Here is a 12805-nt window from a genome sequence, read left to right as displayed (position 1 = left end):
AAGAAGTCCTGGACCAGATCGGAGCAGCCCAGGCTTTGGCAAATGTACTTTCAGATGTTGGCAGGGCAGAAAAGCCCTTTTCTGAAGATTATAAAAACCCAGGCAGGCTCATATAGGAGAATATAGTCTTTCAAGATCACCTGGTCCCAAGTGGCATAGGGCTTTGTAGGTCATAACCAGCACTTTGAATTCTGTCTGTAAATGGACTAATAGCCAGTGAAGCTGTTGTAACATGGAAGTCACATACTCCCTATAACTGGCCCCATCAATAGCCTGGCTGCAGCAGTGTGAAGCTGAACCAACTTAAATTATCAAACACTTTTCACAGGCAGCCCTATGTAGTCTAAACAAGATGTAACTAAGGCACATATTACCGTGATCAGAAGTGATACCTCCAGGAAAAGGTACAGTAGCCTTAGCTGTGCAAAAGCACTTCTGGGTATCCAGATTCATGTATAGCATGTTACAAAATCTAGGACTACACCCAAACTGTAAACTTCAGTCTTCAAGGGGAATGTAACCCCATCCAAGGCAGGCTGAGCTTTCACATTACCTTGGTGGCATACAAGGGAAGACACTGCCGAAGCTCCCCAGCTACTAGAATAATGTAAAAATCCATCCTTAGTAGATGATCCACCTCCTTCCATATGAACCTGCTATAACTTACAATAATCAACGGAGGCCTTGTTGAGCTGGTTTGCACTACTGACTGGCCCACCATGGCTTATTTAAGCCATGGTGGGCTGCAGTGCATGTGGGTGGCTATTTTGAATATTCAAACGGCAACTGCAGCTTGTTGTGTCATCTGAACCTGGTGGGGATGGGTTGTGCAAGGGTTAAACAACCCTTGCATAACCCTCAAATAGACCATGGATTATCCAAGGGTTGCTTAACACAATCCAGCCCTGCCAGGTTCCAACAACATGACAAGCTGTGGCTTGAATATTTAAAAGCTGCTCAGCACGTGCCGCAACTGTGGTTTACTTAAGCTACAATGATTATTTGAACCAGATCATTATATGTTCCACCACCTAGAGAGGCTAGGTTACTCAAGACAGGGCCTTTTTGATAGGAGCACCCCCACTGTGGAACTCCCTACTGAGGGAGATGAGATTGGCTCCTTCTGCTTTAGACAGGCAGCAAAGACTGTCCTGTTCTGTTATGCTTTTAATGTTTAATGCTTTATCACTCTTCAGTTTTAATGCTGTTCACAAATTTTATTGTATGGTTTTGTTCCTTTATTCCTTGGGTTTTATATGAAGTTTTAATGTTTTTATTGTACATTGGCCCAGTGTCTGCTAAGAAGAGGGTGCAATTTCATAAATCTAATAAAATTATACATCTGTAATATTGAAAGGAAAGTTGTGTCAATTAATCCATTCATCTCACTACAACTTTCAGCTAACTATGATAGTGCTAACCATGAGGCATTGATGTTACAGATGGGAGGTGTTTGTTGCTAAGCAGTTTAAATTTGTCCATGGAAAAGATGACACAAATAAAAAGTTGGTAAATTGTAGCTAGTCATTAATTTGTTGTTGTTCAGTCATTCAGTCGTGTCCGACTCTTCGTGACCCCATGGACCATAGCACGCCAGGCCTTCCTGTCCTGCGCTCTCTCCCGGAGTGTGCTCAAGTTCATATTCATTGCATCGGTGATGCTATCTAGCCATCTCATCCTCTGTCGTCCCCTTCTCCTTTTGCCTTCAGTCTTTCCCAGCATCAGGATCTTTTCCAGAGAGTTTTCTCTTCGCATTAGGTGGCCAAAATATTTGAGCTTCAGCTTCAGTATCTGTCCTTCCAATGAGCACTCAGGGTTGATTTCCTTTAGGATTGACTGATTTGACCTCCTTGCAGTCCAGGGGACTCGTAAGAGTCTTCTCCAGCACCACAGTTCGAAAGCATCAATTCTTCGGCACTCAGCCTTCCTTATAGTCCAGCTCTCTTCTATATAGGCTATCATTGGTATTATTCTATCCCTCTTACTGGTTCAATGCTCTTGAGCATAATCATACAGTGATCTGGAGCATGCTGACAACACCTATTTGTGTCTTTCTTTACAACTGACCAGGTTGATGTAGAAGACATACAAGCTGCATGCTTTTTGTTGTATCAAGATTTACATATGGAGGAAAATGGCACTTCAGTTTACCTGTACTTTGCTTCTTTAATTATAATTGCAACAACTTTTCACAATATATTTTGAGGAACAGGAGGCTAGATCACGTCACAGATTTGCATAAACTGTGGAGAGTTTCACATGCATAATTTGAAACTACATAGATCTGGTTCAGAGACCCTGGAAAATCCTGACTGGGCATATGAGAATTAGCAAGAAGGGTTTGATGTCGTTGTAGAGCACTCTGCTAATGAACCTCCCTGAGGTTTCTTCTTGTCAGTAGAGAGAATGCTGAACAAGATGGACAACTGGTTTGATGCAGCATGGCAATGCTTATGTTCTTAAGGCGAGCACCTTCTGACAGGCAGGTATTATGACAGAATGCCACGGAATACAGAAGGCATCCCACAATGCACTGAAGAATAATGCTATAGTGAGAAGTTTTGAGGGATAATGACTGTATATGGAAGGGATGAAGTACCAGGGATGATAACTGCATATAGGAGGGATGGCATCAGCGTATTCCTCCACTGGAATACATCGTTTCCTAGGAATTAACATTTCTTGGTAGGAACCTGTATTTTTACTGTACATTAACACTAATACAAAACAACATGAATAGACTTGGCTATATAATATTACATTTAAATCTGAGTATTGGTATTATTTTCTACAATAAGAAAAAAAGCCCATACATTTACTGTGTATGAACTAAAGAATCTAGTTACGTGCGGGCAAGGGATTGTGCACAGCTGGGCCTTTTGCTTCCTTCTTGGCAGAGCCACCTGTTACCACACCAAGATCTGTGCTGCATATTCTCAGTTATTTTTTAAAAAGCAACCCCTCCAAATTGCAGTCTTGCTCTTCAGACTGCAGCCATAGGATATACCTCCCCAGTTCGATATTATTCTACATAGATATTACAGAATTTTATTCATATATATTAAGAAAACATATACCCTGTCCTATGAAGTCAGCTCTCAGGGTGGGTCACAGTCAAGTAAAAATCTTGAACACAATAATGAAAGATGTGTAAAACAAAAATTAGCAGCAGCAACACAACACAGACCAAGTTAAAACAGCAGAAAAAATAATAAACTCAACCAATACAGAAATAATGTAGAATAAATAATTGTTAGATTAGGGCTGCTTGCCACTATTTGTGAAAACAACATTGGTGAATATTTTCAAGTTAAGACCTTCAGTTAGCAAATATAGATCTCAAAATGTGATGATACTATCATTTTTTAATGAAGTGCACTGATATCACCGTATTCCTAATGCTTCTACACATCATCAATATTCCGATGGGGGAGTAAGGAAATGCATTTCACATATTTTAGTAAAAGCAGTGATAGTTTAAGGATAGTTTAATTCTGGGAGTTATAGGCCTTTTCTCTGTCTAAACATGCATAGGATTGCACCCTAAAACTAGTAATTCAAAACTTTGTCAGTATTTAAAAACCATTTATTTTTTCAAAACTTCTGAAAGAATGTATTTCATTTTTGACAGGCAGTCTTTTACAATATTGAAATCAAATCCTTGATTTCATCAAACCTTTCATATTCTGTGCCTTATTCCTGGAAGGCTTATGACAAAATGATTTAGTCTGATTTTCTTTAACAATGGTAGGTTGGCTTGACAGCGTCTGACAAAACAATTCAGTGAAGTACACCATACCAGGTAAAACGAACCTGAACTGGCTAGTAGATGAAATAATGCAAAATTGAACATGCAGGCATGACAGAATTAATCCTATAGAGACTATTGCTTAAGAAAGGTTATGTTAAATTTCAAGGAAACTAAATTTCAAAGCCATATCATACCTGCATATTTTTATCTGCAACAAACAAAATGAAAATCTTGACAACAGTAAGCAGTTACATGATGATTATGGTTTGTATCTTTATTACCACTTATTTAATACTGTTAGGTTGAAGCCTTTAACTTACTCATGCCTCAATCAAATTTAAATTAACAGAAGTAACTCACAACTAGATGTCTTTTGGTTAGTCCTTTTAAAGTGAGACCGTGCACTGTAGAGAGAAATAGTTCCTTTGATCTGCTGCCTTCTGGCTCTTGAGCTGAAGTGGAAATCCAGGGGTGTCACATTCATATAAGGATATGTTTCTTGTTATAGAACAAGGAAACACAGATCCAACGTGGCCTTTATGTTTCATGTGAGCCTCAAAGCGCTTTCATTTCCTAAAGGCAAAAGCAGCGGCAAGATGCTACATACTAAATGTTAACACCTTTGGCCTGTCCACGCAGTATTTTTAGTCCTCAAATATTATATAGGTCTTTCTATATTAACACACAACCCAAACTTACTTACTTTCTGCAGCAGTTTCTTGACTGCACATCCATAACACCTTTTTCCCTGCAGAGGTTTTATGACTGACTTACCAGGACCCTCCCCATTCTCATAGTGCTAAATAATGTTCCTATGAAAAGCAGTTCCAACAGCCTGAAGGCCCTATGGGAGTAGGGAATTGAGGCCCCCTGCCACACAAAAAATTGCCCAGAGCTCCTGCTACAAAGGGTTAAAAAAGTGTTTTCTGCCCTCAGATGATGTTCATATAGTACATACAGACCCAAGAAGTTTAAAAAACGAAGCTGGGTTAGCTGCAACCATCTCTGGGTCAGTCATAACCATCTATGTGTAATTTGAAGAGCCCTCAAACCACTCCCCCAACTCCAAAGTGGTACTGCATAACCAACTTTACAATCAGTACCATAGCATTATGAATAAACCCAGTTGGATGGTTCTTAATATATGGATAATCCCTTCGAGTAAACACAACATGCATGGCTTTCTGAAACAGAAAAGTATTGTTTCAATCTAGAAATTTGTACACCACACCTTTGAAGGTGCAAAGGTGATTTTGGAAGTTGCCCTAAGTCTTTTGTTTTACAGCAAGAAATGTGGACTATACATAGAAAAAATAAAATAAAGCCTTGCAAATACCACCACATGGCAATGTAGTTTAAAACAAAAATTATCTTTGTAAAAACAAAATCCCAGTCAGAAGTACAGAGGAAGCTTTATGACTGACTTCAATGGGACTTACTTTTAACTTTCTCTGTATTGCATTAGGGACTCTTTCAGCACACCTTCTAGGCAATGATGTGGAAAAAGGACTGAAGCATTTATGTTGTGAAGATTTACCAAATATAGGAATTCCATTCACAACTTCATTAAATCGTTTCTAGAAATATGTTAACTGACTCAATACTAACAATATATGTTATATACAAATATACTTTGTATAATCTAGACTTTACTTAAAACGTTTTGCAATAATTACATAGCGTAAAATCCAAGATAAGTCCTACTGAGAGTAGACCCACTGAAATGAATGGGACTTAAGTTAATCATGACTAACTTCAGTCCCATTCATTTCAATAGGTCTGCTCTATGTTGGATTTTACCCATAGCTCACTATATTTAAAGACAATAGAGGAAACTATCGATTTTCAGAAAAATATTCAATGTAAACCAGAGTTGAATGACACATTAATTTTTTTTTTTTTAAAACTTATATGGAGAAGAGGATTTCTGGAAAAAGGAGCAAGAGAAAAAATTAGTGTGAGAGAATTCGCAATGCACAGTGGCAGCTTGTGCGACAGTGAACTACCAGCTTCTGCTATTGAGCGCTGCTACATGGGCGGGGGCGGGGGGGAGGACCCAACAGCCTTACCAAAACAGCACCATGAGACATGGGGGCTGCCACTTCAGAACTCTGAGGTTATGCAGCTGCAGAGTGGGTAGTTAGCACCCAGTGTGGGCTGCTGACATCACAGCCCACACGTATGTTTTGCAGCAGTACTCACTCAGCAGCTGTGCACCAGCACAGTAGTGAGGTAGCAACCCCTATGCTGCCACTGTTCAGTGCAGATGCAGTTTGTCTGCTAGCCAACTGACATATGAGCTGCAGCTGATTATGCTTAAAGTCAAGAAAACATAGTGTTATGTAGTGATGACATGATTTACACATCACATCAACAAACGCAGTTACATTGTGCTAACTTTAAAAACAAAACATACGTAACAGTTATCAGTAGATTCAGTGAAAAGGGTCAGATGCCTGATTCAAGATTAAAATAGCAACAGGTCCTTTTCTTATCAGCTCCTCAAGGTGTGAGCAGAACTTTAAATTCTTATGAAAAGAGAAAGCAGGAAATCTTGTTTTGATCTTCAATAACTGCTTTGAGTAAAAGAGACCTACTTAGATGCAGCCAACTCTAGCTTTAGTCACACACACGCACACACCCTGTGATCCAAAAACCGGGTACAGTGCATAATCCTAATAGCAACACAAGGACACACCCTCAAAAGAAATGTGTTATTCACACCATGCCAAAGATCAGACCACAAGTAACACTGCGTGAAAAGCATTGCAACCCACCACATGCAGTGATTGCTAAGATAGCAAATGACATACAAGTGGTCCTGTGAAGGTGAAGCCAGGCCCACTCTAGCATAGGCCAGGAGCACCAGCCACTCTTGGAGTTGACTCTCATGCTTGGACATTGATTTGCTGTGTCTCTTCTCTACAGTGGCTGACACTGATCAACTCCCAGTTGTGAGCAAAATAAGGTGCCCCAGGCATGGAGCTTCTGACTGTAAGACCTTATGCTGGTGGGTGAGGGCAGGACACTTGTCGCTGTGGCATGCCATGTGATATAGTTGGTTTGGGGCCATCCCATAGGGTGCATACCTTTTAACATCCCAAGTGCAGGCGGACCTTGCCACTCCTCAAAACAGCTCATGCGAGCTTCCATTTGCCCTCCTCTTGGCATCAAAGCCATCATACCAGCTGCCACAGGATACAGGCAAGTATTGGTGCCTGCTCCAAATCCAGAGCTAACAGGATGCATAACAATTGGTGGGTGGGGAGATCATCTGTGCAAAAAGACATTCCGATGTATTACATCAAAGGAAATGTTTGTTCGGAAAATATTAAATGGAGAGTAGAACTAATTCTATGATAAAGCAAAATTACAATACAAGCTACTCCTAGACTAGACTGTACACTAGGTTAGAGGTTCAAAGTATCTTCTTGGCATACTGACCCGCAGCTTGTAGCACCCACCTAGCACTCAGCTTCTCAGTGAAAAGACAGTTTCCTACCAACCTTAAATTTTGTTCTATCTGTAACCCCATAATTCTCCTTGCAGGTCATCCCATAAGCCTGTGGCATAAGGTCTCTTTGCGTTCTTTGCTTTAGGTAGCCTGACTTCTTTACACAGTTGACTGGTCAGGAAAATGTATCACATAAGATAGAAAGTTTAAGCTGGGAGTGAGTTCTTGGCCTACTAAAGTTTCTGGGAAGCCTGGAAGCCATGGAAAGCCCTAGAAAACTCCCAAGACATCACACTGTGCATGGATTGCTTCTGGGAGCAATGTACGATGATACTCTGAGTCAGTCCTCAGACCAAAGCTAGGCTGGTTGCGGGGAGGGGAGGAGAAGAGAGAAAGACGCCTAGACAAGCATGCCTGGCAGGGCATAGCTGCAACTGTTCATCCAGCTGCAGCAATCTAGCCAGCGCTTATAGCACCAATTGGGCATATCTTGCTATAGAACCCTGGTATGCCAGTAGGATGGATGGAATCAATGGATGTGATCAAAAGGCTAATCTCCCTGCATGGCATATGGTTGTCTTTGTGCTGGTGTTCACTGGTGATTATTATGATTATTTATATAGCCCCATTCATATACGTGGTGATTTACAAAGAATGAGAGGAAAGGTCCCTGCACCAACAGATGTACCAACTAGAAATAGACACACTGGTGACCATAGAGGAAGATGAGGGAAATGGAGGCAAGGATAAAATGGGGAATCACTGAAGTTACTCATACTTAGGCTTAGTTCCAGTTGAGTATGGAGAATAGAGGGCAGACCCAAAGGTTTAATGAATGGCTTTATCAAAGAGTTCTGGGAAAAGGTCCATGCATAAGAGGCAGCAAGGATAGTTATTTGAAGGAGCAGGAAACCTTTGGACACCTGATGGTGCTGGAACTGTCCAAGTGAAGTTCAAAGGTAAGGTTGATGATATACAAGAGTGGAGAGATAATGGGTGGGTGGGGGATGCAAGGCCATGGAGGGTTTAGATGTGCCACCTACAACCCTGCCTGCGGACAGATAGTCTTGCTTCAGTCATCCATGCCCTCGTAAGCTCCAGTCTGGATTCCTGAAGTGTACTGCATGTCTGAAACAGTCTGGACTTTGAAAACGGTCTGGACACTTGTTAGTCCAGAATAGGGCTGTAAGATTGCTCATAGGGACTGGGCAATACAAACACATTACACCAGTTCTTTGTCATCTCCACTGGCTTCCAGTCCATTACAAAGTTCAATTCAAGGTACAGGTTTTGATCCTTAAGGCCTTTCAAGGCTTGGAATCAGGGTACCTGAAGGATCACATCTCCTGTCATATAACTACCTATGCCCTCAGATCTTTAGAGGCCCCTCTCTGGGTGGCCCCCACCACATATGGGGAAAGGACATTCATATGGTGAAAGGACACCCCCAGAGGGGCTCACATAGCACCTACTTCATGAAGCAACCCCCTACACTTGCTTCATTTTGACACCAGTTGAAGACCTTTTTTATTTTCCCAGATCTGTTAAATTTGTTTTAGCTTCTTAAATCTGTCTTAATCCACTTATTAGTCTCTGCTTCTAATATTTTCTGCTGCATTGTTTTTATTGTCATTGTTTAATTTTATGCTGCAAATTGCCCTGAGAACTTTTTATTATATGGCAGTTTATAAATGTTATCGATCAATCAATACATAAATGTGAAGGTGAGAATAAAAAGCTTATGCAGGATCAGAAGCAGGCAGGAAGCAAGTGTAGGGATTGAAGGAGCGGGCATCACATGCGCAGAGCAGCAAGAAATGTGAATGATCTTGGCAGTAGAGTGCTGGACAGAGGAGAGGGTACCAAGATGAGAAGATGAAAGGCCAGAGAGGAGACAACTGTGGAGAAGTGACATGTTTTGGCGACAGACTGAATATGGTGAAGTCCACCTATGATGCTTTAGTGTTGAGAAGTGTAAATGCTGGCCACCATCCCACACAAGACTGCTGGTGTGGGTTGCTGCATTAACCCTGAATCTGCAAACATGCTGGCACTTTTGGAGTCAGAGCAACACAACATGGTGGGGCTTGTGGATCATGCCCATAACCTTGGCAGGAAGATAGTAAAAACAGAAAATGAAAATAAATTAGGGTTATCGCCTTCCAAGTAGCCACCCTGTCAGATCTGCCACACAGTTAACTCCTGTACTATATTTTCCTAAGTGATTGCAACTGAAGGTTGTTCTAAAGCTGGGGTGGGCAACTTGTTGCTCCCTAGATGTTTTGGCCTGCAACTCCCCTCACCCATTACCAATAGGTATACTGACTAGGGCTAATGGGAGTTGTAAGCCAAAACATCTGGAGGGCCATGAATTGCCCATTCCTGTTCTAAAGTGAAGACAGCAATACCAGAATAAATCCAAACTTCTTGGGGAACAGACAACTCTTCTTGTTGTGCTTTTAAAATACCATACTCCTTAAATGAGATCAACCTTGATACATCGGTGGATTCAAAAGGGAGATCTCCTAAGTGATATAGCCTTCCTAAATGTTAGAAGTGACATTTCAGTAAATACCCAATATTACTTTAATAAGACATATTTTACAAAATGAACAAAAGCTAGCTCATTGTTTCTATATTGTTGGATTCTTAAAGTATATGTCATTTTATTTCCAACACTTGGAAAACACTTTTCCTATATATTATTCCAGCATCTGCAAATGTTCTAGCCCAGCAGTCCCCAACCTTTTTGGCACCAGGGACTGGTCTCGTGGAAGACAATTTTTCCACGGACCGGGGGGGGGGGGGGGGATGGTTTCGCTGGTGGACTTCCGGCCGATGGGATGCAAATGGCAGTAATTTGCATCCCAGTAATAGGCTATGTAAAGACTTACGTAGCCTATTACTTGAAGAACAGGGACGCAAATGGCGTCCGCTATGTGGACGCCATTTGCGTCCCAGTGGCCAGAAGTCCGCCAGTGGCTGGAGCTGACCGGCAGCTCCACAGACTCGCTGTGGAGCAGAGCCGGCCGGGGCTGGCAAGGATTGTGGGGGAGGGACAGATCACCTCCCCCCCATGGACCCAAGATAAGGGGGTTTCGCACACCCCTACTGTGGCCCGGTTCCTAACAGGCCATGGACAGGTACCGGTTAACGGCCCGGGGGTCGGGGACCCCTGTTCTAGCCTATAAGCACAGAAACTTTTTACACAAAGAAGTAAAAGTGAGCGAACAAGTAAACATAATGTGGTGATGATGTATTTTAATCTGTATCCCTTTAAAATATGTTTTGGTGGAAAGAAAAACAAGGAGTTAAAAAAAAGTATGTCTAATATTGCATAAGTAATCTACGGTTTTGCGCTACTCAGTGGCAGAATAACACAAAAAATATAGCATCATGCATTCTAATATAGATTATGGGCTACATTCACCTTTCCCATCCTCTCTTCCCCCCTACAGCTCCCCATGCACCCCTAAAATCAGCCCTGGACAGTATGGTCAATGGTCAGAAATGCTGGACGTTGCACTCCAAAACATCTGGAGGGCACCAGGTTGAGGAAGGCTGGTCTAAGGTGATGGGAAGCAATTACTAAACAGGCTTGCAGAAGTGTTCAAATCCTTGTATTCTATTGGAAGCTCTAAATCTATTTTCAACAAAAATTGTGGTAGCTCTGGCATTCCTAATATTGGCTTAATCTCTGTTCAATCTCACCATCACCACCCATCCAAGAGACTTTCTCTTGAATGTTTATTGAGAACACGGTGCACCCCATTATCTATAATCTGGAGTGAGGCTAACACCCCATTTCTGTGATTAGGGACAGACTTGAGAAACCCAAGGCTATTCTATGCCCACAGCACTTTAATCATTTTTTGCAACCAATCTGGAAGTGCAGTTCCTTGGGTTCCTTTTCCTCTGAATCAGGTAACTATAGCCATCCCTTGCACTATTTATTTTCTCTCTGAATTCTATCCATTTCTGCCCCCACGGTCCAACCTTCACTAGCATGCTCTTCTGGTTATATAGCCTTCCAATCGCCTTTTCTGCCATTTCCCTAGTACTACCTTCGCCTCTTTATTTGGCCCATCTTTTCTATCCATTAATTAGGTCAGTTAGAACCAGTAAACCATCCTCTGTGCTAGGGGGCGAGGTACACTAACCAAGCTATTTTTCTCCACTGTAAAGTTTGTGCATGCATGTGTTCGGGAACAATCTTTGGAAAAATAAATCCTGTTTTGTTTTGAACTGAATGTAATGAGAGTGTGTGAGCTAATTTCCCTTAATTAGAATTAAACTTTTAAAGTGTGTTTGAGCTAAGTTCCCGTATTTACAAGTAGCTATTCCCCACTGGAGTAAGAACACAGTGTATAAATCCCCCGTGTGCACACCACACCTCAGCTTAAAGACCCCCATAGACCCACATTGCTTATTACATTTCTATACATGTGAGTTGTATGTGTGTGGGCATGAGGATGTGCAGAAACAACCCTATGAGCATTCAGTTGCACATAGGTACAGCCTGTTTCCACCTTCATTTGAACATGTGTAGGTCAAGGGCTGGGCCTGCTACTTAAGTCCCACTCCCCTATCTACACGTATTTAAATCACTAAATGTCTGTATAGCTCCCGTGAAATTATTCAGCCCAATTCTGCACTATATATTTTGTTTCCCACAAGTTAACATTATTTCAGAGAAGGTATCTTTGCTTTGCTCATGAAAATATGGAAGCTCGCTACTGCTGTGCTGTGCTGTACCGTACGAGGAGGGGAGGGGCCATATCTCAGTGGTAGAGCACATGCTTTGCATGCAGAAGGTCTCAAGTTCAATCCACGACATCTCCAGGTAGGAGAGGAAAAGCTCTTGCCTGAAACCCTGGAGAGCCATTGCTGCCAGTCAGTGTCAACAATACTGGACTAGATGGACTAATGGTTTGACTCAGTATAAGCTTCCTATGTTCCTATCTGTCCATACTATGACTTCTTTGCATATTGTAGCCCCTGTCAAGTATTGCTTTTACATACTTCAACATATAACAAAATAATATAGAATAAAATTTAAACAGTTATTGTGTTTTTATTACAAGAGGGAAAGGGAAAATAAAAACACACAAAGGAGGAAACCAACATTCTTCCATGTTATTTTTTGAAGGTGAGGAAGAAGGAACAGTCTCTCTGGAGTGAGCAAGTTCTGCCCTGAACGGCTATGCCAGCATAAACCCCAACACCTGCTAACCTCAGATGAGATGATGAGATCTACAAATAATATGCCAGAAGTGTTCCAGAAGCAAGTTCCAAATGTAGCCAATTCCCTAATAAATTTCATTATAAATTGGAAAATGACTTACACTAATTGCATAGCTGACAAAAAGTATCCCAAAGTATGAGTGATACTTGAGTTTTCAAGAAAAAGGCATGGTGAAAGATGGCACCCAAATTCTTTACCTGGCTTCCTACATCAACTTCTGATTATACAGCACCAAAGGGAGGCAAGGGTACCTTCCTACTGGCTGTCTCTTCCTACCTGTATCAAATCTATCTTCCTTGGACTAAATATAATGTAATACTAACTCATCTAGGTTGTTTTATTATCCTCAGTGCAG

General features: G+C 41.5%; 1 protein-coding gene across 16 annotated transcripts in view; it reads right to left on the bottom strand.

The window, feature by feature from the left end:
- ELP4 (elongator acetyltransferase complex subunit 4) overlaps positions 1–12805 on the bottom strand; it is a 273599-nt gene that overhangs the window by 154537 nt on the left and 106257 nt on the right. Inside the window, exon 10 of one of the 16 annotated variants that reach the window (XM_084853080.1) lies at positions 3570–4324. The exons of 13 other annotated variants lie outside the window; for them this stretch is intronic. In XM_084853080.1, the coding sequence (XP_084709206.1) occupies positions 4307–4324 (18 nt within the window). In that variant the 3' untranslated portion in view covers positions 3570–4306. Of the gene's footprint in view, positions 1–3569; positions 4325–6903; positions 7026–12805 lie in introns of those variants that run through there. 2 more of the 16 variants (XM_084853042.1, XM_084853032.1) reach the window with 2 other exon arrangements.

The sequence above is a fragment of the Heloderma suspectum genome, chromosome 1 (genome assembly GCF_057233095.1).
Source record: "Heloderma suspectum isolate Gila_16-S chromosome 1, 16-S_ref, whole genome shotgun sequence".
Classification (NCBI taxonomy): Eukaryota; Metazoa; Chordata; class Lepidosauria; order Squamata; family Helodermatidae; genus Heloderma; species Heloderma suspectum.
This window is presented reverse-complemented; position numbering and strand designations above follow the sequence as displayed.